Source organism: Neopelma chrysocephalum, unplaced genomic scaffold (genome assembly GCF_003984885.1).
Source record: "Neopelma chrysocephalum unplaced genomic scaffold, ASM398488v2 Primary Assembly neopelma1_75, whole genome shotgun sequence".
Classification (NCBI taxonomy): domain Eukaryota; kingdom Metazoa; phylum Chordata; class Aves; order Passeriformes; family Pipridae; genus Neopelma; species Neopelma chrysocephalum.
This window is the reverse complement of record NW_020897736.1, coordinates 14764692-14790939: the sequence shown is the minus strand read 5'-3', so window position 1 is coordinate 14790939 and position 26248 is coordinate 14764692. Positions and strand designations below refer to the sequence as shown.

The following is a 26248-nucleotide window of genomic DNA, read 5'->3' as shown; positions in this document are numbered from 1 at the left end:
CACAGCAACACCCCCTCAAGCTACAGAAGTCTTTTCTTTGTCCCAGGAAATCTCATGTATATTTAGCAGAGTTAAATTTAAATTATTATTTTCCTCCTCTGCTTGTGCTCCCCAGCAACAAAGAAACAGTAATTGAGGGTGAATGTTTTGTGAAACCACAACGTGAGACAACAGAACCGCAACCCACTGTGTTAAAATACTTGTCTGCACTCCAGCTGAGCTTCTACCCAGCACACAGAACCTTTCCCTCCAGGAGCAGGGAATGCCCACAGGCTGCCTGCACCCGCTCCGGGGCCACACAACCCCATCTCCAAGGATATTCTTCTTTTTGCCTCACATTTTGCTCCCCAGGCTGCCTCCTTCAGCAGCTGCTCCAGCAACCTGGCTGCAGCTCTGCTCCTCAGGAGCTCATCCCTTTCCAGGGAAATCCACAGCAGTGCTTTCCCCTTCCTGCAACCACTGCTGCTCGAGGGAAAAGGGGCATTTGGATCCCCCCACCTCTGCTCTGGGCATGCCCAGCCTGGTTTGCATCCCCAGGAGCTCCAGGAGCTCTGAACCGTCAGCTCCTCTCGGAAGCTCAGCACAAAGCCATTCCCAGCACACCACTCACTCTGCATTCCCACACGGACAGTTCCCTGCAAAAAGCAGTCCCAATCAATGCCCTGCCTTTTCAGTGATTATCCACAATAACCTACGGGAGCTCCTGCCAACATCTGGGCTTTTATCCCTGCTGGAAATGTCATTTGCTGTTTCAGGAATCCCACCAACCCCTTGGAGCTGCTATGAAAAGAGAAAACAAACTTTCTTCTGTGAAACGCTATCGAGAGAAAGCACCTTTTTCCAAAATGCCAAACTCTGCACTGTGCCTCCCCAGCTGCTTCCCAGGAACAGATGTGCTCCCTGCTCCCGGCCTGGGATGCAGCTTCAAGCCAATCCCAGTTCCCTGGATACAGGTCTGCTCTTTGGGCTGGCATTTGGTGAGTCAATCCCAGATGTTCCCCGGTCTGTTTTCATAAAGCAACATGTTCTAAGAGATTGATTCTGATACCTCACTCCAAAGCACTTATTCTCAGAAAGATTTCCAAACCTCAGGTGGCCATAAATAAACATAACCCCATTTCAGCTCTAAAACCCAGAAGTGATTCCATTCATCTCCTCCTCCAGCTGCTCCAGTGCCACCCTCACCCTTCAGAGGTACAGCAAACATTTGCCTTGGAAGTCAACAGGCCTCATTTGGCTTCTGCAGCCAAAGTTACACTTTATTAGAGATGGGAAAGAGATGCTTCTGAACCAGCCCAGAGCACTGAGTGCCACGGCCAGGCCTTCCTGGGACACCTCCAGGGCTGGGGACTCCAAACCTCCCTGGGCAGCCTCTGCCAAGGCCTGACCACCCTTTCTGTGCAGAAATTCCTCCTGCTGTCCAACCTGAACCTCCCCTGGCACAGCTTGAGGCTGTTTCCTATTGTCCTACTCCTTGTTCCCTGGGAAATGACCACCCCTGGGCACTCATGGAATGTGCTGCAAGGGAAAGGAACTATTTTTGCTGACCCAAAATGTGAACAGACACCGCTCTGAAGTGAGGACGTGGTGGTCACTCTGCAAGACAATCTCCAGCTGCAACAATCATATTGAAATAAAACACCCCAGCACTCCCCTGGCAGAGCTGTTTTCCTGCTTTAACTGTAGTTTTACAAATCTCCATGGAAATGTTGCTCATTTGGACAGTTGCTCAGCGTACCAACAGATGGGGTATGTTAATCAGTTTTTAAGGATATGCTAAAAGTCTGGCATAATTTGAGTTCTGTGTTCAGAATGTTTGCAAAAAACAGAAACTTGTAATACATAAAAAAAAGGCTCATTCTGATGCAGTGGAAGGAAACAGGATCTTAGAATATTTAATTAGAGGCTTTAAAATCACCAATTTTCTGTAATGCTGAATAGATTATTAAATCAGACTGTCTTCTTATATTTGAGCTAAATTAGGCATGAAAAATAAACATAGTTAAATTTATCTTTCATTTAGAAACCTGCTTCAGATTCTGAAGGGATCAAAATACTTGACTAGAACAACAACTCAGATGTTTTATTGCTTTAACTGATAAAAGTGCCAGGGCAGCAACAATACAACACTGGTTCTAAAAATACCACATGTGGGGCTCCTAAACTTTCCATCTTCACAGCAGGTAAAAAAAAGGAAGCAAATAATCAGCAATTTCTTTGCAAAGTGCAATGTCTGAAGGGAAGAAGAAAATCAAATGTGTATTATGGATTTCACCAGCAAACCAAGCAAGGAGGCTGCCCCGTCCTGGGCTGTAACACCAGGGTTGAACCAGCAGGTTCTCAGGTTTTGAGGCAGTTTTGCATGTTTTCTCCCTTGACAAGGGCTCTTATGCTGCTGCTTGCACTCCTCTGCAGTTACCACCACTTCTAACCATTCTTCCCTGGGTAATGTTAACACCTTCCAGAACCACTATAACTTTATGTTGTCAAACCTCTGCACATTTTTATGACAACCTCGTAATGGTAACAGAAAATTAATTCCATTAAATCAGTTTTTCTTCTCTGTGATGTACAAAAAAAAATCCATAAATGCTGACTGCATTATTTCTTCTTGATTATCTTAATGAATATAAGAGTTTGCCATTTTATTACTATTCTCCTGTCAAATAGCCATTGACTATATTATCAGCAGCAGACAAATGGAAAAGATACATAGAAAAATCTGCAAGATTTTGATATAATCCCAAATACATGTTCTTTGCATTCTTCACTTCCTCCATGACAGGTCCAGGGATTAAAACTTAATTCTCGTGCTTGCACTGTGTTTCAGGATGAAACACTGAGTGCTGCAGGGAAAGGATCTCCCCATTCCCACTGTGATGTGGGGAGGTCACAAGTCAGAGAAACCAAGGACCAGACAAGATCCTGGTCAGAGGTTGAGCTGGAGACGCCATGGGATATGTTATTCCAACATACAGTGCAAGATTACAGCCAGGAAGAGGGAACAGCAATATCTTTCCAACCAGGAGAAGAACAGACTAGGACAGGATCATGGGGCCTGGAACACAGCTGAAATTAGATGGCAAATTAATTGCAAAAAGAAAGCTCCCAGATGTGCAAAGGAAACCACAACAAATGTGCAGGGACCAGTTCTGACCCTGAACTTCGAGGAACTGGGAAATTACATAAATTCCAAGAGAAATGGCTGAAATGGGAGAGTGGGAAACATCACTGAGCACTACATGAAAACAGAAGATTTCTGAGCAGGCGTACAGGTTGGTACGAAATCAAAGCATGTGAAACCCAGGTATAAGTGACATAAAATAAACCCAGGTATCATTCTGAGCTCAAATCTGTCACGTTTATATTTTATTTCCGTTAATTAGCAAACATTTCCTGGCTTGGAGCGTTCAGGATGGCACAGGGTAAGTGCAGCCAGAAAGAACAAGCTGAACAAGGTGGACTCAAACCCTGGAACTGTCCAGCTTCACAAGGAGGTGATATTTGCGACGCTGGATTTGGAATGTGAATCTGCACTGCCATCTGCAGAGAGCAGGTTGGCAAATTAATGGGCCATCAGTGGAGCAGCACTTAAAGTGGCAAAGTGCAAATAGTGGGATGTAAGGTTGGAATCAGGGATGTACATGCCATGACACCTTTGTCTCAGCTGACATTCTGCACAGTGTATGCTGCATCTCAGGAATGGATTTTATATTCTATTTCTTAAATGCTGGTTTTTTGTTCTTTTAGGAGGAAAACTGATGCCCTTCTGTTCCTCCCACGTCCTCCTCAGACCATTTGCAGCCGGAGGCAGCAGGATTGTGCTGTGCACGTGCTGTGCCCAGGAGCTCCCTGAAAACCTCTGCTGTGTGAAGGGCTCGGCCACAGCAGTGCAGCAGAACTGCTACTAAATACCATCACAGGGAATAAAACCAACAGATCCCAAGGTGTCTGTGTCAGTGACCACTCGGAGGCCTGCCTTTGCTGTGCTTTATCTCCCCTCACACTGAGGGAGCTGCAGCATGTCCCGAGGCTTGGAGCTGGTTCTGGTTTCAGCCCAGCTCTGTGTCCCTTTTCCCCTGTGAGACCCTGTGCCACAGCACCAGTCACAGCGTGTGAGGCAACATGATCAGCAATAAACGATGTATCTGAGTGTTTCTTACAAAACCAAAGACTCATTCCCTCACTTCATTCCCAGGACACGCTGTGTTCCCTCAGGAAACACCTTCCAGGTGGGGAGTGAACAGCGCACCCAGTGCCTGCCCACGTCCCAGCACATGGACGTGGCGCTGCTGGAGCAGATCCAGAGGAGGCCATGGAGATGCTCCCAGGGCTGGAGCCCCTCTGCTCTGGAGGGGCTGGGAATGTTCACCTGGGGAAGAGAAGGCTCCAGGGAGACTTGAGAGCCCCTTCCAGGGCCTAAAGGAGCTCCAGGAGAGCTGGAGAAGGACCTGGAAAAAGGGATAAAGGGACAGGACACAAGGAATGGCTTCCCAGTGCCAGAGGGCAGGGATAGATGGGATACTAGGAAGGAATTCCTGGCTGGGAGGGTGGGGAGGTCCTGGCACAGGTTGCCCAGAGAAGTTGTGGTTGCCCCTGGATCCCTGGAAGCGTCCAAGGCCAGGATGGAGCAACCTGGGCTAGTGGGAGGTGTCCCTGCCCGTGGCAGGGGTTTGGACTGGATGAGCTTTAACGCCCTTTAACGTCCCCCCCTGTCCCTCACCGTCCCCGTGTTCCTCCCGCCCGCCCCGGGCTGTGACGCCCCCACAGCCCGACCCGCCCTGAGGGCACGGCGGGGCCGCGCTCTCGCGAGAGCTGCGCGGGCTCCTCTCGCGAGAGCGGCGGGCGGGGCGCCGCGGTGGCGGCTGAGCCGGGCGGGCCCAGCTCGGTCCGTGCCCGGAGCCTGCGCTCGGTCCCTCCCGGCCCGGCCGGCACCGCCACTGCCTCCGCCCCCACCTCCGGCACCGCCACTGCCCGCTCCGCGCCCCTCGAGCACAGCGCCGGCCTCGCCGGCTCTCCTTCCCCGCCGCCCTCAGCGCCCCCCCCGGGGTCCCCCCTTTCCCCCTCGCCCCCGGTCCCCTCAGGGCCCCCGCGCGGCCCCCCCGGTGTCCGGACGCCGCCGCCCCCCCCTCGGCCTCCCCCATGGTGGGGTTCGGGGCGAACCGCCGGGGCGGCCGCCTGCCCTCGCTGGTGCTGGTGGCGCTGCTGGCCGTGATCGCCGTGCTCGCCTTCCACTGCTGGAACGCGGCGTCCCGCCAGGCCCTGCTGCGGGAGGAGCTGGCCGAACTGCAGAGCCAGGCCCAGCGCACGGAGGTGGCGCGGGGCCGCCTGGAGCGCCGCAACTCCGACCTGCTGGGCAAGGTGGACTCGCACAGGAAGCAGCTGGAGCAGAAGGAGGCGGACTACAGCCACCTGAGCAGCCAGCTGCAGGCCAGGGACGGCCAGGTGAAGCGCTGCGAGGACGGCAAGGTAAGGGGGGTCCCCGCTGTCCCGCGGGCGGCTCTGTTAGTCCTCCCCCGCCCAAGGTGTCCCCACAGCCTCTGCTCCTCAAGGGTGAAACAGGGCCCCGAGGCGCTGGGCTGGTGCTGTGGGACAACTGCAGTGCTCTAGGGTTTCTGAAAACACCCCCAAAGCTGGCTGAAAACGTCCAGTGTGTGTGCGAACAATGAACACCCCCCGAGCTCGCTCTTTTCCATAAGGTTGTTTTAAATTTGCTTGTTGTTTTTTGAGCTTTCTGTCTCTGCTGGGGTTATTTGATCTTTTGTGATCAGTCAAAAAAACCCAGACAGAGCCGTAAAGATACAGTTTCAAGGGAATGAAACCCGTGTGCTGTTCGGTGGCACCCTGAGCTTGCCTCTCGGAATGCCTGGCACAGCACACTCTGATTTTTATGCTGCCAGCGTGTACTTGGAGAAAAAAATTCTACTGCTGACATAACGTGTCATTTTGCTTGGCTTAGAGCAGCCAAGCTCATACAAAACTCAGCTGGTCCTTTCAGTGGGGGTGGCCCGGGGATCTCTTTGTTGTGGAGGATGAGTGAGTGCCTCGACTTTCACTGTTCCTCTTTCATAACCATCTCGAGAGCTTCCCAGGGCTCAGCACACAAGTTCTCCTGCTGAGGGTGAGTGCGGGGTGTATTTGCATGCAGGTCATCGCTCCGCTCCTTGAACACTGTTCTCACAGTGGGATTTATGGAAATGCCACGCTCTCAGGGTTATTGCTGGCCGGGTTTGGTTTTTTGGCCCTTTATATCTCACAGAGGATGAGCCGCATAAAAAATGCATTTAATTGTCAGAAAAAGCTGAATACTTGCATGCCCCATTCCAGAGTTAGACTCCCTCAAAATTATTAAGTTTGTATTAAAGTTTCCTACAGAACCATTAAAATTAAGCCCTTTGTGTGTTCAGCAAATCTATTTTTTTTCCCCTGAGATTGGACTAAAGAGCCCAATTAGGTATGGAAGGGACTCCATGATCTTAAAGGTGTTTTCCAACCTCAATGATACAGTGATTCTAAAGCAGTTGGGTTTTAGCCAAGATACTTCCCCTTCTGTCTGCAGAAGGGCAATCAGCTTGTTTGGTGTGTTAGTGTAACTACCTGCAGGCGCAGAACTGCCCTGGTGGGGTTCAGGTAACCTATCAGGAAGAATTCAGGAAGTATTTCTTCCTGGAAAGGGTGGTGAGGCCTTGGCAGGGGCTGCCCAGGGAGGTTTGGAGTCCCCAGCCCTGGAGGTGTCCCAGGAAGGCCTGGCCGTGGCACTCAGTGCTCTGGGCTGGGGGACAAGGTGGGGATGGGGCACAGGGTGGGATCCATGGGCTGGGAGGGCTTTTCCAGTCTCAGTGATTCTGTGCTCCAGTTTCTGGGCTCTGTGACAAGGGGTGCAAGACGTGTATTTTTGTGGAACTCTGTGCTGTGTTACCGTCGGATGCCGGGACAGAAGGTGCAGGTGCTGTCGGGGGTGTAGGATGGTTTCCTGGGAGCCAGGGCCCCCTGGATGCACAGGAGACAAACAGGGTCTGTTGGGCTGCACCTACCTGCTGAGCGCTGGGTGTGCCCCATAAATCTGCCTGGGGTTTGGGTGCTCTGGGAGTGGGACATTGCACAGGGCAGAGTGGGAGGACAGCAGGAGGAACGTGCCAAGGAGACCCCATGGGTTAAATTTACTGTTCATCGCCTGCAGCGTGTGCCCTGTGTCTTCCTTCTTTGTTCCAGAGGCTGCCAGTTAAGGCCCTGTGAGCTCATGGATTTTGACCATTCCCTCTCTTGTGTTTGGAATGTTTGTTGTACCCTAAGAGGCCAGAATAGCAGGATTTTATCAAAATGGAGTCACTGGCCTTTTTCCTCCCATGTGAGCCACTGTCTTTTCTCAGGGGCAACAATTCTAACCTTTCTCTAAAAAAAAAAAACCTTTTAAGTGACTGTGTTTAAGTGACTGTACTTCTCTGAGAGAATAAAGCTTTGTTTTAGAGAATAAAGATCTGTCACCAAAAATGGGAGCAGATATAAAGTGTCCAACCAAAAAAGACTTGAATAATTTTTTTTGTCTCAAAAGAGAACTTGGCAAGTCTATTTGACTAAACTGCTTTTTACCAGTGATCATAGTCCATTTATGAAATGCAGGAGCTCAAAAAAACCCCCAGCACTGGTAATTCCCAGGGTATCAAGTGATCACAACAAATCCAGGCTTATTTCATGGAAAACACGTTTGAAAGGTGTTGCTCCGGTGGTTCTCAGTGTCAGTTCTGCTTTGTGCTCCTTTGTCCTTAGCTGAGGTTCTTTGCCTTGTGGTCACATAAATCAAGTGCCTTTCCCAGTGCTGAGGCAACTCCAGTTTCTGCAGCAGCTTCCCCTTGGCTCAGGGATCTCTGGAGTCCCCTGGCTCAGGGATCTCTGGAGTCAAGCCCAAACTCTTGGCTCTCCTCTCTCTCCCCTGGGTGTGGAATGAGCTGGGATATGTTTGCTCTTAGGAGCAAATGTGGGACCATGACCTTGGTGTCTTGTGTTTAAAAAGAAAGAGAAAAAACTTGAGTTCTTGGGAATTCTGCTCTGTCACCCTGTGATGAGCTCCTTGGTGATCTCTTGTGCCTTGGAACAAACCAGGAGTTCTCTCTTGGAGCTCCCTGTGAGAGGCACACAGGGGTAGTGCCTGCCTGGAGTTCGGGGAGGTGCTGCATGCACAGGTAGCATTAGCTTCCTGAGTATTCCATGGGTTTTTGTAGCATACCATTAGGGTGTATTTTTTTCCATAGCTTCCCACATCCGTTTGCAAGAGGGTCAGTAAAAGGCGTGGCTGGCAGGAGTTGGTGTGGAGAGATTGCAGGTGGCAGGGTCCTGGCTGCAGGGACCAGGCCAGGGGAGGAGCACAACCTGGCCCTTCCCTGCTGCCCAGCAATGCCTGGGATGAAGCTGTAGGGTCAAACACCTCTGGGAGCAGCTGGGTCTCTTGTTTGTTGCCAAAACTCCCTGATAACTCCCCAGACTGCAAAGCTGCAGCTTCACAGCAGCAAAGTGGAGTTGTTGTATGACAAGACTTACAACTCAGACAGCACTGGAGGGTTGCCATGCACAGGATTTCTGGTGGTTTTTTGCTGTGCAGGGCTTGTTGGGCTGCAGAGGGTTTATTTTCTCCATCCCAAGTGCTTGGACAGGCCCTGAGGAGCCCCTGAGAGCTCTGAGCACTACAAACAGGTCTAGACTGAAGGAGGATGTGGCTCAGGAAGAACTGGACCTGCGCCACGGCTTGTGGGATTTGCATGTGTAGGTGGAACAGATCCCATGAATCATAAAAAAGCTTCTTCCCTTTCTATCCTTCAGATGAGGGACATTTGCTGTCAGCTGAGCTGGATATAAATTCTGTCACTTCTCTCTGAAACTCAGAATCACCAAAATGAAAGATTGTGTGATCAAACTGTTGCACGTTCCCATCCAGCTCCTGCTCACAGGCTGTGTGGCTATGGGATGAGCAGGAGCCAGTGGGAAGGGTCGTGTGCGAGGAATTCTGAGGGGGTGAGGGTTTGAAAACAGACCCCACTACTTCCCAGGGTCTCCTTTGTAGATTTACTGGGTTCTGGGAAACAGCTGCATTAGAGTGGAAAACAGAAAATTGTGGTGATATGGTCAGTGGTTTTGCAAAATAGGGAAAGATACTTTTTCATTAGCACTCAACAAATCACTATGTGCACCTTTCCCCTGTCCTGGGTCTGTGGGAGGGGGAGCTGGCATGGTGGGCACCTGGGGCATGGAAAAGCTTGGTGATGACTTGTGTCTCCTCTTTCCCTGTGAAATCCCCACCACAGGGCTACCTGTGCTTTTGAAGTGAAGCTCTGCAAGTCCAAGCCAGGCTGTCCCTAGATGGGGTGTTGCTTTGTGCATCCTGTAAATAGAGGGCCTTGAATGCCTCGGTGGGCAGAGCACGTGGCAAACATGGCTCTGACATGCCAGGAGGCTCCTTGAGGGTCCTTGGGGGCGGGGTATTTTCTCCCTGTTCCAGAGCAGTGTGATCAGGGGGCTCAGGTTACCCAAAGATCACATTCCTAGTGGAATTCATAAATGCTGACAGATTAACTGTGGAGCTGGACTTTTCAGTTACGTTCTGGGGTTTGAAGGAAATACGTTCAAGACCATTCTGTTTATTTTACTGTTCTTTCTGCTCTGTCCCTAATTTTTCAATTCCACTTGCTTTCGTTTTTTGGGAAAAGCCTTGTGAAGCAGCTCTGTGTCCCCTCATAGGTGGGAGCTGTGGTTGTGCCCCTCCACACTCTAGAACTCTTGGCTTTTGTTCTGGGCATGGGACAGGGCCTGCAGCCCCCCTCCCCCCCCCTTGTGTCCTGCTGCCAGGGGTGAGCCAGGATCCTGCAGGCTGGCCCAGAGGCTCTGGTTGGAGCACTCTGCATCCCAAGGAAGCTGTGCTGTGTGCCGGGAGCTGCCGGATGCGTGTTCCGTGTACACTGTGCGGCACAAAGCGCCACCGCAGCAGTTCCTGTAGGGCTGCAGTGCCAGGTCAGGAGTGCCTGATCACACCACATGGGACAAAGGGATCAGCCCCGGCCGGGTGCCTCTGGTGACAACAAAAACACAACAGGAAAGAGCTTGAAATGAATGAATGATTTGACAGTGGGAAGGCGGAGGTGGGAGCAGGAAGTCCTACAGGGCAGGTGTGTTTGGGGTTGGTTTTGGCAGGAAGTGGAGATGACTGACTCAGACACTCCAGGGCTGGGGGAATTGAAACAGCCCCTGTGCCCAGGTGTGTGTGGGGTGTGCCAGCCCAGTGGCTGTGCTGGCACTGCTGGCCCCAGAGGTGATGCTGACCTTGTCCCCACTCAGCACCTTCCTAGAGTTACCCTTTCTATCTTCATGGAACTGCAAGAAGAATAACCTCTGAGGTGCTTCATAGCAAGTGAGGATTTTCCACCCTTTCTCAGCGTAATCAGTTCATGCATCTTCCTCGGCATTCCTGCTGGGTTTTGTCTTTATGTAACAACAGGAAAAAGCATCTTTACTTCAAGACTTTGTGTACATGCATTTCTTACTTACTGTAACTGGTATTCTTTTCCTTACTGAAAATACCAAATTAAAAGCTGTTGCAGAATTTTACTGGTGTCAGATTCCCTCTTAAAATAAAATTTGTGTCAGGAATATTAAGTAGCAACACGTAAGAGATTTATTTAAATATAACAATTCTATTATATGATATACCTTAGGTAACAATTGGTTTTGCTGTTGATGCTGCGGGTTTAGTTTTACCCACCTGTGCTTTGACATTGGCCATTCACTGTCCCTCCTGCAGTATCAGGATGCAGCGTGTTTATTTTAGTCCTGACAATCTACTTTTTTTGATAGAAATGTGTTCTGGAATTAAATTTAAGCCCTTGTTAGCAAAGCCTGAACACAGTGTTAGTTTGGTGATGTCACTAAATACACAGGACTTGGATTTCCCAGAACTTTTTTATTCCCGTAATCCTCTCCATAACTGGCTTTACAAAGCAAACAGACACACCTGAGTGTTTGCAGCCCAAACCCTTGCCAACCCCTGTTCCCTGTATTTATCCAGCCTTTTCTTCCTTCCAGGTGAAGCTGCAGAACAACATCTCGTATCAGATGGCGGACATACATCGGCTAAAGGGTGAGGGATTCATGGCCAAACTCACTTGGCAGGCTGGAGCTGTGCACTTTAACTGCAGAGTGCAGTTTAAAGGAAGGATCAGGTGGTGCTGGAACATCCCATAATGTGCCATCTCATTGTGTTTGTTGGTTACCTGGTGTGGGTAAGTGTAGGGTTGGCTCTTGTGGACGTTGTGTCTGCAGAAGGAATCTGCTCTGGCACTGCTGACTTCCAAGGTCCTAGAATCGTTTTCATGGCCAAATACACAGTTTAGTATAGTTTGATCAGAAACACTGTGATGGTTATGCTGGGTTAGAAAAGCTCCAGAAAACATCTCTTAAGGCTGTTCTGTACAGACATGATTATAATGCCTGTGATCTTACTGTGTCTGGAGTGTTGCAGAGGGAGTGGGAGCAGCGAGTGCCCAGACGTGAACATGCCTGCACACAACAACACATGTGGTTTCTGCCTGTATCTGTGCAGCTGCAGAAAGCTTAATTACTTGTAGCCTGAGGAGCAGGGAGAACTTCCAGACCAGTTATGGAGACAGGAAATACATGTTGATTTTATGGATAGCGGGAAGGTGCCTCCTTTCATGCAGTCACTACAGACAATATTTGAGTACCGTGCCTGAAGTAACTTGGTAGTGCTTTTGTGTTACTCAGAGTCACAGAATCTTTCAGGAAATTGCATTTCCTGACAGATGGTGAAATTGCATTCAGAAGCCTTACACAATGCTAAGGTAAATAAAAATATTGGGGATTTGCCCTTCTTGCATCAGAAGAACTTCTCTAATTCATGCCGCCATGCCACTCGTCTTTACATGACTGAAGTGGCATCTTCTTCAAATTAGGTTAAGAATCTTTATATCTAGATGAACTAACATAAAACTCAAGCAGTTTTTTACTTATTCAGCAATACTGAAAGTTGTATCTGCCCCAGGGCATTTTTGCTTGTATTTCTCAGTTGACGTTGGTGTTTCCTTTCTGGCCTAGAACAACTGGCAGAGTTACGGCAGGAGTTCATCCGTCAGGAGGATCAGCTGCACGAGTACAAGAAGAACAACACCTACCTGACAAGGAGGCTGGAATATGACAGGTGTGTCCTCAGGAGTGTTGGGAACTGCGGGTTTGTGCGTGTGATGGGGGTCTGTATTTACTAAAAAGTGCTAATTAATCCTGTGTCTGCTAATCCTCCAACCTGAGTGTGCTCACTTGGCGATGCACAGTAGTAGCTGTTTGACTTTCAAGTTCTGTTTCTCGGTGGTGTCTTACTCCTCCCTCAGAGTGAGATAGGAGTTAAGGGGAATCTTGACTTACTCTGGAATTATTCAGCATTTTTAAGTCAATGCATTTTTTATGACATGGAGATTTAGTTAACAAACACGTGGCAGAGTTTAATGGACACTGTGTCCATTAAACTGTGTCACTAGTGTTGTTAATTGCTACCTTTCTAACAGTATAATTTCATTTGTTTTAACTGAAGCTGAAAGCAGCCTTGCTTAAAATTTTAAACTTAAAATTTTAAGTTGACCTCAGTCTTTTAAATTAGTGTTGGAGAAATAGGAAGAATATACTCCTGCAGCTTTGAGGAGTGAGGGAGGTTTGACACTTGAGAAAGTGTTTGAAGCTTTCACAAACACGAAATGCTCTTTCTGTGCTGTTGAGGGTTTGTGGGAGATGGGAATTCTGCTGCTCAGGCTGATGTCTGTGGCTTGTTAGGGAAGTTGGGACACGTGGCTGTGTATTCAGATTGTGTTATTTGAGTTGGGAGCAGTAACTGATAGTGGTAGTTGTGTACCTTCTCTGTTGACAGCCATGAAAGACACGTTGCTTTCCCGGTAGAATTAATATTTGCTGACAGATTAACTGTGGAGCTTGCTTTTTGGTTGCATTCCAGCTTTTGGAGGAAATATATTCAAGGCCATTCTGTTTATTTTTACTGTTTTTTCTGCTCTGTCCCTATTTTTTCCAGTTCTGCTTTCTTTCTGTATTCAGTCCATTCCCACTCCATACACATGCCAGGACCAGGCTTTTTGGACAGACTATTCTAGTTATATCTCAGGTTTGGCTTTTTGTGCCACTTCATATTTTCCCCCTTATTTGATTTGTGGAGAGCAGATACAACAAGTGAAATATATCTAACGGTGTGTTTCTCCTCAAGCCTGCAGTGTGGGCAGCAGATCAAGGAAATGAGGCTGCAGCATGAAGAGAACATCAAGAAATTAATGGACCAGGTTGCACGGGAACAAAAGGTAATGCCAGGGAATTTTGTGTTGAGTGAGAAGAGCCCAAAGTCTGCTGTTTGCCTCAGGGATGTGGAGGCCTGGGACAGTTCTCTCCCAAATTTGTGTTAAACATCCCCCTGAGCAACCCTAAATGGATGTTAATGAAGGAAATCTGCCTGTTTGCTCAGCCAGTGGACTGAGCTGGAAGATGAAGCCAGATTCTTTGCTTTGCTCCAACCTTCCTCCATCCAGCACTGCTGAGGGTTTCAGTTCTTCCTGGAACGTGGATGTTGCTGCTCAGCTCTCCAGGGTGGGATCTGTGTTCCCACAGCCTTGCCCAGCTTATTGCAGAGGGAACCTGAGCTCTGCTGAGGCCTCGAGGTGCTAATGTGATGGAAATAACAGTGTTGGAATGGTATCAAGGCTGGGATTACATGGAGCTGCCAGTAGAATTTGGACCTCTTTCCTGCAAACTGATGAAATAACCCGTTTTGCTTAAAATTTTGTTTTCTTCCTTTGTCTGTCTATAAACATCTCAAATAATAAGGCAGACTGAGAGCAGATTTACCACAGATCTTTTCTTACAGTGTAGAATTCCTTCAGGGATCTGACCTGAGGCTTGAAGCCAGCCATGCCTTAAGCTGTTTGTGCTGTCCTTAGCAGCTGATCTGGCAATAGAAATGTCCTGCAGCTGGGCTGTTCTGTGCATTGTCTGTTCAGTTGTGTGTCCATACCCCAGGACCCAGGTTTGTACAGAGAGGACTCTGCTCTTTGCTTTGCCCATCAGTGAGGTCATAAATGCAATTTTGCTTACCCGAAGTAATCTTGAATTTGGGGGCATTTGTTTTGTAATTTCCAGGCATGTGCTTAATATTGGCTCCTTATGAATTTGTTCTAACAGGCCACACAAAAAGTTCAGTCCAGTAAAGACACTGAAGTCAGTCCCAGCAATGATGGCCAGGCAGTACCTGAGACTGTTGCAGAGGGGGAAGGTAAAGACACAGAGAAGAATGAGGAGCCTTCAGAGCATGTTGTAAATGACAAAGGTATTTCCTTTTTTGGCATTTCTGATGGAGAATGGCCCAGTTGTGTTGCATCCTTTGCCATCCTCCAGAACTGTGCATTTCTCTGAAGTAGAATAAGGAATTGTTTGGCTCAGATAACTTGATTAGCTGCAGTGATTTTACTAAGTTAAAGCCTCCCACGAGGGGGAAATTCACTGTTCAGACTGAAAGGTTAGTGAGGCAGAATATCCTGTTCTTGTCTTGCAGAGAAAATCAAAGCAGGAGGAGATGCAGGCATGCCTGAAATAGAAGATAATGACCCAGCAAAAGCTGAAGATACTCCCACTGGTGAGGAGAAATACTCTAATTCTTTCATGTTTGGGGTCTTGGTGACGTATATATTGTGTGTGAACACCATGTGGTTCACAGTGAATGCAGGGCTTTGAAATCTCTGAGGTAATAAAATTCAAGTGCAATGTAAAATCAGATCATTTCTGCTGTGCTTTAGAGGTTGGAATGCTCAAAACTGAATGTTTCAGATAATCCCCCTCCTGAAATATTATTGTATTTTATATTTTCATCTGTGGTTTAAAACCAAGAAAACAAGGAAACCAAAGACTTCACGGGATTGTTAGAGTTAGACCAGGTAAATAGTGTCTTGTTTGTTTCCTGTTAATGCTTTTGTCCCTGTGTTTTGTTTTAGCTTTAAAGAAGACACTTATTTCAGCTCCTAAAGGTGAAGGTCATCCACCTGTTATGAATCTTCCAACTGAGCAGCCCCATGCTCCAAACCTGGCACCAGGTACAATTCCTGTTAGTAGGTGACAAGGCAATATTTTGGTTACCAGAGGAAAACCAAAGATAAATTCCTGCAGGATCCAAGGTTGTGTTCTTACCTGGCTGACTGAGGCACTCGGGCTGCTTGGTGTATGATCCCCACACCTGGAATTCCTGAGCCTTTTGGCCGATTCCAGCCAAATCTGAGTTAGAAGTTTCAAAGATAAGTGCTTGGAGAGTCCTCTAGTGGGCAGAGTAATTGAAATTATTGTTCCTCCCTAGGGTACTAATTAGGGCTGCACCCTCAGGGGTTGGTTGTTGATCTCTCGGTGGCCACAGTCAGAGATAAACCAATGTTCCTGTCTCTTGCTCAGAGCCCTCCTGTCCCTGGGAACAGCTCACTTGAGAATGATTTGAGAGAGGTTTAGGACATGAGAACTGAAAGTCCTGCAGCAATATAACTTTAATATTGATAAATTAAATATAAAGTTGTCAAGATGACAAAACAGCTCCAAGTTTTTGTTCTGCCCATTATTGGTTCTTTTGGAAGAAGACAACAGAAGTTTCTCTTTATTTCTTTCCTTTTGCAGTGGATGTGTGAGCAGAATTCCAAAATGAGGGAGCTCAAAGGCTGCATACACAGTTAAAGATTGTTGTTTCCAAATGCCAGATCTTTTAAACAGTTTGTTTCCTTTAAAGGTGATCCTTCATTTTCACTGTTATTGATGAGAAAACATAAGATGCAGCAAGTGAAAAGCTTGCTTTGTTGAACTTGGAGTTTATGGACAGGAGTTTGATGGGAATTTCAGGGGACTCAGGGTTTTATGACTCCTTGGCTATGGAGTCCTGTGATTCTGGTTATTGTTTTTAGCATAACTTCTGTGCCCTGCCACACCCTTGTCCTCAGATCAGACCTCTAAACAATAAATGATGCTTGGTAGAGTTGAAAAGCAGAATCAGCGGGAGGATAAAAGAAATACATAAATGTGTTGTTCTGAGCTTCGTCGAGAGCTGAAGCACGTGCGGGAAGTCAGCTGGGGAGGTGATGGCATGGGATTGATCAGGAATTAAAATGTGACCAGTTGTCCTCTGCCTTCTGTGGAGCTATGTAAGAGCTGCAGACACTGACCCCTCCTCTCTGCAGGTTTGCCCAGTGACAGCGATGGAAACGCCGACCTTGCTAAGCAGATCCCTCCAAATTCCCTCCAGCACCTGAATTTTGAAGAAAAGGTGGAAACCCAGAAAGAGCCCAAAATTGAGACAGACCAGATAAAACTCCCAAAGAGCCGAGTTAGCGACTTGCAGAAGATTAAGCAAAGTGAGTTGGCCAATATCACACACTTCAGTATATTGAACAAATCCCTTCATTTTCCGTCTGTGGTAGTGTCTGTCTGGGAAACAGGGACCATTGCAGAGGGTGGCTTTGGAGAGGGAGCCTGGGAAGGATTGTAGTGTGTTCCTGGGTAAAAGATATGCTTTAATGTGTTATTTTTCACATGTATATTCAGTTATTTGAAAAAATTATTTCCTTATTGGAATTTAGAATGCTTTTGGAAATGACTGCACAATTAAATAGATTAAGGCAGGACTTTGATACACACAGGATATTGAGTTACTCACTGTATTACTTGTCTTAAATACTGTGGTTTGGACAATATTGTAAGAATTCAGCCCTTACACCAGGGGTCTTTGTGGTGGGGGCAATGTGTGTTGGACAGAACGTGGTTCCAGAACCCTTCCCTTCCATATCTGCTCAAGGCAGGAGCCTCCAGGCAGGTGCACACAGCTGTGGGTGTTGTGGGTGATGCTATTTTTGAAGACCCAGTTCTAACTGTTTAGTACTTGGGTGGGGAAGGGGTGTTTGGGAGGAAAAACTTACTGCTGAAACATCTCCTCCTGGAGTTTTTTAATCCAAATAAGATTTTTGTGAAGAAACAGGTCTTTTGGGAAGACTTTGGTTGTTCTAACATGACTGGTGGGTCTCTGTGATGCAGCAGGGATGGGTGTATTAAGTTGGCACAGAACCTGGGCAGTCTTGGCTTCTCCTCTGCACCCTGAGGTCTTCAAGGCTGCTTAGTTTATCAAGGGAGCTTCCTGAAGAAGCTTCAGGAATGAGAGACCTTCCTATTGAAGTTGTTGGGTTTTTAATGGATTATGTGTTTTCCCTGGCTGTGTATTAAATGCTGGGGGGGTCTAGTTGTGTAGGCAGGAGCTGTGCAGGAAATGTCTCCATTGTAGGCTGGGAGGGGGTACCTGGGAGTCAGGACTTGTCACCGATTAGTCTGTTCTCTTTGCTCCTTCATGTTTGGGTTAGATGGGATTTGGGGAAGAAATCCTTCCCTGTGAGGGTGGGGAGGCACTGGCAGGTTGCCCAGAGAAGCTGTGGCTGCCCCTGGATCCCTGGAAGTGTCCAAGGCCAGGTTGGATGGGGCTTGGAGCAGCCTGGGCTGGTGGAAGGTGTCCCTGCCCATGGCAGGGATGGGATGGGATTGGTTGAGCTTACGGGGGGGTCCTGCATACCAGGGCTCACAGCTCAGCTCACAGCCTTTGTGGACCTGCTGCATTTCCTGGGGTCTCCTCATCATTTTAGTCTTTCCTTCTGTCAGCTTCAGTTCATTCAGTGTCACAGTACCTCTGGCACATCCACAGGCTGCTTTTGCTGGAAGTTGGGTACATTCCCTTGTGTTTCATGACTCGGTTTAGGTTTGACATGTGCAAATCCTCCTGTCCTGTCTGGGTTTTGCATATAATGCAGTGTCAAAAATACCAATAGTAATAGCCAGGATGACTCAATTAGACGTGAACAGGGAATGAATAATGTATGGAACTTGGGATTTCTAAATAGATGATGGTTTCCTCTTGCTTGTTCTGTGAAAATACCTGAAACTGCTGTTTCTGTCCATTTGAGCTGCACCAGGTGTGATTCTGCTGCTTTCTCCCCATCCAGAGAAGAACCATAGTACTGCTTCTGTCTTGATCTTTATATACTGCCACATAGAAAAGTTTTCATTGTTTTGGGAAATAATTTCATTTTCATATCTGTCCCCTTTTAATCCTGAGGTTGAAATCATCCTCCCATTTACTTCTCTGTTAATTACTCCCACTGCAGATCTGTCACCATCTGCCCCAGCAGCCTTGGTGCCCAGTCTGTAAAGATTGTATCACACTTTAAGCCATTTTTTCCATTTATACCCAATCCTCCAGGCCTGTGGCCTCTGCAGACTCAGAGCTGCTCCCTTTGAGCAGACTGCACTGTGCTGGGCTGGAACAGCTCTCCCTGCATCCCATTAAACACCAGCTCTGAACTGGACATCACACCAGTGGTCTCTCCCTGGATGCCTGGCTGACTGTCTGCTCATTCCATAGTTCCGGCTAATTCCCGTTTTTCTTGTGCATTGTTTCAGGATCTGGAACTATTCCTAATTTTCTGTTGGGAGGTGAAAATACTGGATTTGGGGCATTTTGAACCCCGTTAAAGCTCAGCAGGAAAGCAGAGTGTAAAGCCAAGTGAATGAGGTGGTTTCAAGCAGAGCTCAGGCTGCAGGGCAGGGCTCTGCTGGGTTCCCCTGTGCCAGCTGGGCACACCCTGCAGGCATTGCCAGGCACCACATCAGCAGTGGATCACTGCAGCGTGTGGAAAATGCCAGGCCTCAGGAAAAATGGATACTAAACCTTCCACGGAGTGATGCTCTTCAGCGTTTTGAGAAAACCTCTCAGTGTCCATAGGCAATCCAGGGTGGTTGTCTGGGGGCTCACTGCAGCCCTTCTCCATGGAGAGAGGAGCTTGGGACAGTCCGATTCCAGGAGGTCCAAGTGCTGGGTGACAGAGCATGTCCTTTCCACACGGGGGTGCTCCATAAGCCTTGTTCTCCCCCTGTCCAAGCCCTCTCCCTTCTCCCTCCTCTCTCTCCAGCTGGAACTACCCCAGACCCCAACTGCCTCCACCTGTGACCTGCTCTCGTGTAGAATCTCCCTGTTTCTTTCCTCTCTGCTGCTGACTCACTCCTTTCCTACTCCACAGGCCGGTTCTTTGATGAGAATGAATCCCCTGTGGACCCGCAGCAGGGTTCTAAACTGGCAGATTATAATGGGGATGATGGGAACGTGGGTGAGTATGAGGCAGACAAACAGGCTGAGCTGGCTTACAATGAGGAAGAGGATGGTGATGGTGGAGAAGAAGACGTCCAAGGTGAGCTTGGGCCTTGTCTCCATCCCATTGTGATAAATCCACGCTGAGTTACTTGTTGAATTTGTGTAAAGCCTCGCTGGTTTAGCTGATCACAAATTGCTCAGACAGAGCACCAGTCTTCAGGGAGAGGGTGTTGACACCTCACTGCAGTTGGGTATAGTTCCTGCTAGGAAAAGCAAGGCACTAAATTCCAGACATGGTTTTACCCAAACCCCCAGCTCTGGCCCCTGGCTGGGTGGGCCGTGGGCATTGACATTCCTAAATTGTCCAATAGAGGAATGTGGTGTTTTGGGTGCTGTTCTGGTCACACCTGCCTGGAGCTGTTGTGCAGTGGGGCCTCAGGCAGCGATTCCAGGTGTCACTCCTGTGCATTATACACAGATTCAACAGGCTTGTGGTGTTCTTGCTAACCAGCCTCTGAGCTCCTGAGCCAGTGCTGCCTAATGCCCCCTGTGTGTGCATGGCCACCCCTCCTGCATGTGGCTCCTGCAGCCCCTCCCTCGCTTGCCTGTCCCTGCCTGTGCCTGCCTCGCTGTCTGCAGTGTGCCTGCCTCGCTGTCTGCAGTGTGCCTGCCTTGTCTGCCATTCCCCATCCAGCTGTGTGGGGACATTTGGGACAGGCCTGCATGTCTGTAGGGGGAGAATGTTTGTGTACCTAGAGAGTATTTCCAGTTAAATGAAAGTGTGAAATAAAGAGGGGGGAAAAAACAGGAGATGGTAAATCAGCCCCCTGATTTTGACCCTTGTAATGTAAGTTTTTAGCTGGAGGTTTTTCAGATGTGTATTTAATTGGTATCTGAGCATAATTAATGGGCAAAGCTGTTAAAAAGCAGCTGATTGTGTGGGCATGCACTAAGCGCAGTGTCAGCAGGTTGGGCTGGGCTGGGCTGGGAGTGTGAAACTCATGAACAAGAGAAAGAAAAGGATGGATCAGAACCCTGGGCGATTAATTAACTGACTGATGAACTGCAGCCCTCTGCTCCAGCTGAGGCCTCTTCTGTGACCCTTGTGCTCAGAATTCACAGTGGGTTTGTGTGCTCACCCCTGTCCCTCCAGAGGGGGATCCTTGGGCTGTCATCTGCTCATCCCAGCTGGCAGCTGCATGAAGGCACAGCAGGATTTAGGTTGGATGGGCTTGGAGCAACCTGGTCTAGTGGAAGGCGTCCCTCCCCATGGCAAGGGGTGGAATGAGGTGGGCCTTAAGGTCCCTTCCCACCCAAAGCATGCCGTGATTGTGTGATTCCCAGTGTTCCTGTCAGTGCTGGGGCAGTGGGAGCCGTGTTCCTCACGGTCCTGGTGTGTCCTGAGCCAGGAGTGGGGGTATCCCATGTGTCCCTGTGCTCTGCACACCCTACCAGTGCCAGGGCAGTTCCTGCTTTAGTCCCGTTGCCCTCAGTCAGCAGTGGGCCGTGGCCAGCTCCTTGCTGCAGTGCTTCCTTCCCTGGGCTTCAGGATGCAGCTCTTCAAGTTGTGACCAAGGCCGTGGAACTGCTGCAGAGGCTGTGCTGGGCTGTGCCCTCTGCCTCGCTCAGCCTGGCACTCGTGCCTGCCCACAGCCCGGGTGTGCTGCCCACCAGGAGGGTGGGGGGAGGTCGTGGAACCATGGAGTCAGCGAGGCTGGAAAAGCCCTCTAAGGCCATTGAGTCCAAGCTCCCCCAGCACTGCCAAGGCCACCACTAACCCACGTTCCCAAGTGTCACATCCACACATCTGTTAAAACCCTCCAGGGATGGGGACTCCACGCCTGCCCTGGGCAGCTGTGCCAGGGCTGGACAGCCCTTTCCATGAAATTGTTCCCAGTATCCAACCTGAACCTCCCCTGGCACCACTTGAGGCCGTTTCCCCGTTTGTCCCTTGTTCCCTGGGATCAGAGCCTGACCCCCCCATGGCTGCCCCCTCCTGGCAGGTGGCTGGAGGTGGCTGCCCGTGTGGGGATGCAGTGCCCTGGCCCTGGCCCTCGGAGCTCCTGCTGCTCCATCAGCACCACTACCTGGCTGGGGGGCCTTCCCAGGGAGTGTGGCTTCAGTGCCAGGTGTGCTGTGAACAGTTCCCAGTGGCATTGACAGCATTCCCATGTGCCACTTAGGAAAGGGTGGGTGTGAGGCAGTGACAAGTGGTGCCAGGTTGTTAAAAACCAGATTGTGCTTGTGTAGCTTGCAGTGTGAGGGGTGTTTGAAAAAGCAGTGCTCTGACTGACAGTGACCCCATAAAACCATCTACCATCTGTGTGGGGTCCGTGCTCTGGTGGCTTGGAATTTGGACTGGGGGAAAATCCTTTTCCTGGTGAACCCCTCTGTGTCTCTGTATAGACAGACTGGGTTAATAAGAGTCAGTGAAGGTTAAAGGGTGACTTCTGGGAGCCTTTTACTGAGGGATGGTGTGAGCAGAATGTGTTACTACCTCCAACTGCAGTTCCCAAGCCCTTTGTTCTGTTGTTCCCTAATAACTTGTTGAGTTGGCTTGAGCTGTTATTTGAATGTGGCCAGTGGTGCTTCCAGGGGCAGCATTCCAGGAAAAGTGTCTGGTTCAGGCATTACACTGATTTCTCTGCAGGGCAGGAGAGGGGAGAACTGGTGGCTTTGGAGGGAGGGTAGTTACAGTTGTTTAGGGACGGGAAAAAATAAGAATTTCTGTTTAAAAACTGTCAGGAAAACATCACCCAGGATTGCATCAGGCTGAACAAAGCCTGCAGCACGTGCCACAAAGTCACTGGATTCCACATGGTTTCTGTTGCCACTAGGAATGTGTGGGCTTAGATTGAAATTATCCAGGGAAAATCCTCCCATGTGGGAGATGTGCTGGGGAGGGGCAGCCCCAGCCTGGTGTCCCTGCCCTGGGTCACCCACTGAAGGCCAGGGCATGTTTGAAGGTGGCAGCTTCTGCTGCAGGAAAGGTGTTTGAAGGGTGTTTGTGGTGCCCAGGTGGTGGAGGGGGAGGAACTCCAGGATGTCCAGGTGCTATGTGGCAGTTTCTCCTGTGCCATGCAGATAAACTCCAGCCCTTTGCTGCTGGAGCAGGTGCCCAGCGGGTCCCTGCCTGGCCCATGGGGTGATGGGTGGTGGGTGTGGGCGTGTGGAGAGCTCCAGGCAGCTGGTGAGAGATGGGTGAGCTCGCACTGTGCTTTCCATTCCTGTGAACGACCATCTCCTGAATATGAGGGAACAGCTTTGAGGTGCAGGAGAAGCTCATTAATTGGAACAAATGGAAGTTTTGTGGGGTTTTCACTCTTTGAGGGAAGGAGGCCAGGGAGCCACATGGGACAGCTGGATTGTGGCAGGTAGAATGTGGAATATTTTAAAATATGACATAAAATAATACTGAATATGCATTTTCTCTGTGGATTTTCTGCATGTGCTGCAGTCAGTGGTTACATTGAGGGGGCACAACTCTGGGGGGGTTATTTTACCATTTCTCAGGAGGCTCAAAGGCCAAACCCCAAGCAGCAAAGTCAGGAAGCAGGACAGAGGAGAGATGTGGAGACAGACAGTGTCTGGAGCTGGAAGGGAAGGTGAAACATCCATATCTACCTGTCAGGACAGAGCTGGGACTCCCTTGGGAAGAGGAACCAAAGGCAGCTGGGGGCTGAGAGAGCCCCTGCCCGCTGAGCTCCTGCCTGTGTTCCCTGGCCCAGTGTGCCGAGAGAGAATGGGGATTTCTGTGGATAAGAGCCTGGGAAAGGTTTTTCAAAGCCTCTCCAAATTTTACCCATGAGTCTGAGGTACAAGACAGCAGTTTGGAAAAACACTGACAGCAAAGTCAATTCCAGCATCAGGAAACATCCCATCAGGGGAAAATGTGTCATGCCACGTCTGTGTGGAAGGTGCCAGCTGGGAAGTAGGTGGGAAAACTATTCCCTTGGTCTGGAAGTGGTCCCAGTGCTAGTCCCAGAGGTTCTGTGAAGCCTTACTGAGTGAACTCTGGAACGGGTTAAACCTGGGAATGGGACTTTCCGCAGGAGTTGGGTTTCAGTGGGAGAGTTTGCCATGTTGATAGCAGGAGTCTCAAAGCCAGCAGTGTAAGTGGTGCAGGCCCTGAGGGCAACCAGCCTGTGGGGCAGGTGGCACTGCAGCCAGAGCTGGTGGCACTGCAGCCAGAGCTGGTGGCACCACGTGCTGCTCCTCCGGGCCGGTCCCTGCTGGCCCATGGCCCATGTCCTGGGGAGCTGCACTGGGTGCTTGGTCAGTGTTCACATCAGCTCTGACCCACTGTCTGAGCTGGAACTGAACTGTGATTTCATTGCAGATGATGAGGAGCGAGACCTGCAGAACGACCTGGGGGACTACAAGTCCCGCTTCAGCGACGGGGTCCTGTAGGCCCGGGGCACAGAGAGCCCAACCCAAGGACTTGAGGTGCTGCAAAACTGAACCAGTTCTACTCCAGTGTTTCCTACTTCCAAGGAAGCTGAGAATAAAGTGCCGAGTGTGCTCAGTCAGCAGGTGAAGAGGAGCCACTGTACATATGTACATACTTGTACTGCTGCAGGTTGTATTAAACCAGCATTGTCACATGGAGCCGGTTACTCAGCCTGGTCCTTATCTGAAATAATCTTTACACTTAAGCCCAGTCTATAAACACAGGCTCAACTGTTTCTGCCATTTACAACACTTTGGAACCTGGAGAACTTGTACAGTTTGTACCTGATGTAACAAAGCTGCTGTGGAAGCCATGTACAGCCAAGGACTCCTTTTCTACAGTCCCACCTGTGTGGGCAGAACTGCTTCTCCCAAGTGCTGGGTTTGTCCAGCAGGTGAGCCACGAGCTGGGAATGAGAACTGAACGGTTCAATAGCTGCTCCCTCCTCACTGTGACCCAGGCTGGGGCAGCCCTCGGCACCACTGAGCTCCTGTACAGTGACCACATCTCATAGCTAGAGCTGCAAATCTATAGTAGGACTTCAATAATTTGGTTCATCCCCAAAAAGTTGTGCAACTAATAGCTTGATTTAAAAGATATAAATTGATATAAATTGGTATAAATAATTATAAATAATTCACAGCTTGTAGGAAATCTTTGTGTTAAAGACAGCAAGGGTGTGAGTGAGACACGTCTGTCTGCCCTCGACAGAAGGACCAACCCTTCCCTGGGCTTACTGCTGGTGTGCTGTCCCAGGTTGTCCAGCCCAGGTCCAGCCACTGCAGCCCATTTCCAGTTTGATCCCTTGCTACAGCTCTGAACACCTGCCACGTCCCATGGTCTGGTTTTCTCCATCGGATCTGTAAGTCAGACCCTTCTCTGTGTTCTGTGTTTAAGTACCGTTGGAGTTTATAAGGAGATGATTCCATGGCTCTGCAGTGTGGGAATGAAGGGGATTGTCCCGCCTGCTCCTCCAAGGGCTCCTGGGGACACAGGCTATAGGCCCTGACGAGGGTGACTGAACTCATCCCTGTGCTCAGGTGCTGGGCTGAAGTAACGGGTCAGGTTTGCTCATTGCCAGCTCAGTGAACCTCTTAAATAAAGTTCAACGCTCGTACAGTTATTGGCGGGGTTTTAAGACAATTTATTACTGCTTCAAGTGTCAATGGCAAAAAAAGCTGCTGCATTTAAAAAGTGAAGGTCCAGCTCAGTGCTGTGTTCTGGTTCAGTACCAGCCCAACCCAGTGTTCTCTGTAGTGCAGCATCACGTGGCACAGCTTGGGAAGAGCAATAAATTAAAGAGCTACTTCTTAAATGTAGAGATTAAACCATTCTGCACTCACAGCTTTAGCTGCTTTTCCCTGCCCTGCTGTCCTTGCTCAGTGCCAGGGCTAAGGCACATCCCAAGTGGGTGTGACACTGCCCAGCTGCTCTGACAGATGCATGAAAACAGCTCAGAATCCTTCCCTGTGAGGGTGGGCAGGCCCTGGCACAGGTTGCCCAGAGAATCTGTGGCTGCCCCTGGATCCCTGGAAGTGTCCAAGGCCAGGTCAGACGGGGCTTGGAGCAACCTGGGACAGTGGAAGGTGTCCCTGCCATGGCAGGGGGTGGGAGTGGATGAGCTTCAAAGTCCCTTCCAACCCAAGTCGTTCCAGGATTCTCTGAACTTCACATGTGATTTGTTCTTTGTACAATATCCTGGGAGGCACCAAGTCCCACCAATATAATCCTGTTTTCCTGCTGTAGCAATGCTGACCTGGGGAGCTGCTCTGGCTCTCAGGTGCTGTTCCCAAAGCCAGTGTCCTCCAGGGCAAACAAAGGAGCCCCAAACTGGATCTCCCCTCATTTTCATGAGTAAAAAATATAAAGTGGCTCATGATACAAACTCACAAATTTTCAGTTGTGTGTTTCATGAGCCACTCTCTTTTTAAGGAGACTTTGCCAACTGGCCGACACCTGGGGTTCTCATCCAGGATCCCTACCCCTTCTTTGGAGGAAGGTGGGCAAAGGGAGGAGAACTCTGGGATGGCCTCAGGTGTCTGGAAGAGCATGTGATGCACTGAATACAATAAATGCACTTTGCTAATCAAACACCAGCTCACTTTTCCAAACATGAATTGAAAACACAAGTCCCTATGGATTCGCAGGCCCACCCCTGCCCTGGGCTGTGTGGCACCACTCGGGGTCTGAGGACCAGAAATGACAAACCAGCTCGGGTTTGTTTTGAAAATGCAATTCCGACATCCCTGTGCGGGTTGTGCGGAGCCAGTCCCTGTTTCCATGGCAATGGCAGCACACACAACGCTGACAGATCTCAAGCAGCTGCTTCCCTCAGCCCCAGCCAGCCTGGAATCAACCCTGCTCCCACATTCCGGGGCTCACAGGAGGATCCAACACAGCCTTTCCCACCTCGGCCCAGCCCAGATTTTCACCCAACACCCCCAGGTAGCTCTGCAGCGCATCCAGTCCTGAGGCTGAGGCTCCACTGAGAAAGCCCTTCGGATCCACATGGATTGCAAACAATGAGCAGAGAGCTGAGGTCCAGCTGCCAAGGCTGAGGGGCGAGTTCAGCCACTGTGAGAAACACGGGCACCTGC

At 49.5% G+C, this 26248-nt stretch overlaps 1 protein-coding gene across 2 annotated transcripts; it reads left to right on the top strand.

Annotated features, from left to right (window-relative positions):
* The first annotated feature begins 4917 nt into the window (after positions 1-4917).
* On the top strand, positions 4918-24774 carry CASC4 (cancer susceptibility 4). Of its 2 annotated transcripts, XM_027688307.1 has the most exons (10): positions 4921-5469; positions 11068-11122; positions 12097-12199; positions 13265-13355; positions 14230-14374; positions 14600-14680; positions 15036-15134; positions 16254-16427; positions 19131-19298; positions 23541-24774. In XM_027688307.1, the coding sequence occupies exons 1-10, from the start codon at positions 5143-5145 to the stop codon at positions 23609-23611; spliced, it is 1314 nt and encodes a 437-aa protein (XP_027544108.1). In that variant the 5' UTR covers positions 4921-5142; the 3' UTR covers positions 23612-24774. The 2 variants fall into 2 exon arrangements, with proteins under 2 accessions (XP_027544109.1, XP_027544108.1); XM_027688308.1 differs by lacking the exon at positions 19131-19298 and having other exon boundaries at positions 4918-5469.
* Positions 24775-26248: the final 1474 nt, after the last annotated feature.

Excerpts from the sequence above, each read along its gene's own strand:
- CASC4 (XM_027688307.1), top strand. The coding sequence starts at position 5,143 with ATGGTGGGGTTCGGGGCGAACCGCCGGGGCGGCCGCCTGCCCTCGCTG. Across the intron at positions 11,123-12,096 it reads GGACATACATCGGCTAAAGG|AACAACTGGCAGAGTTACGG; the intron begins GTGAGGGATTCA and ends TTTCTGGCCTAG. Across the intron at positions 12,200-13,264 it reads AGGAGGCTGGAATATGACAG|CCTGCAGTGTGGGCAGCAGA; the intron begins GTGTGTCCTCAG and ends TTTCTCCTCAAG.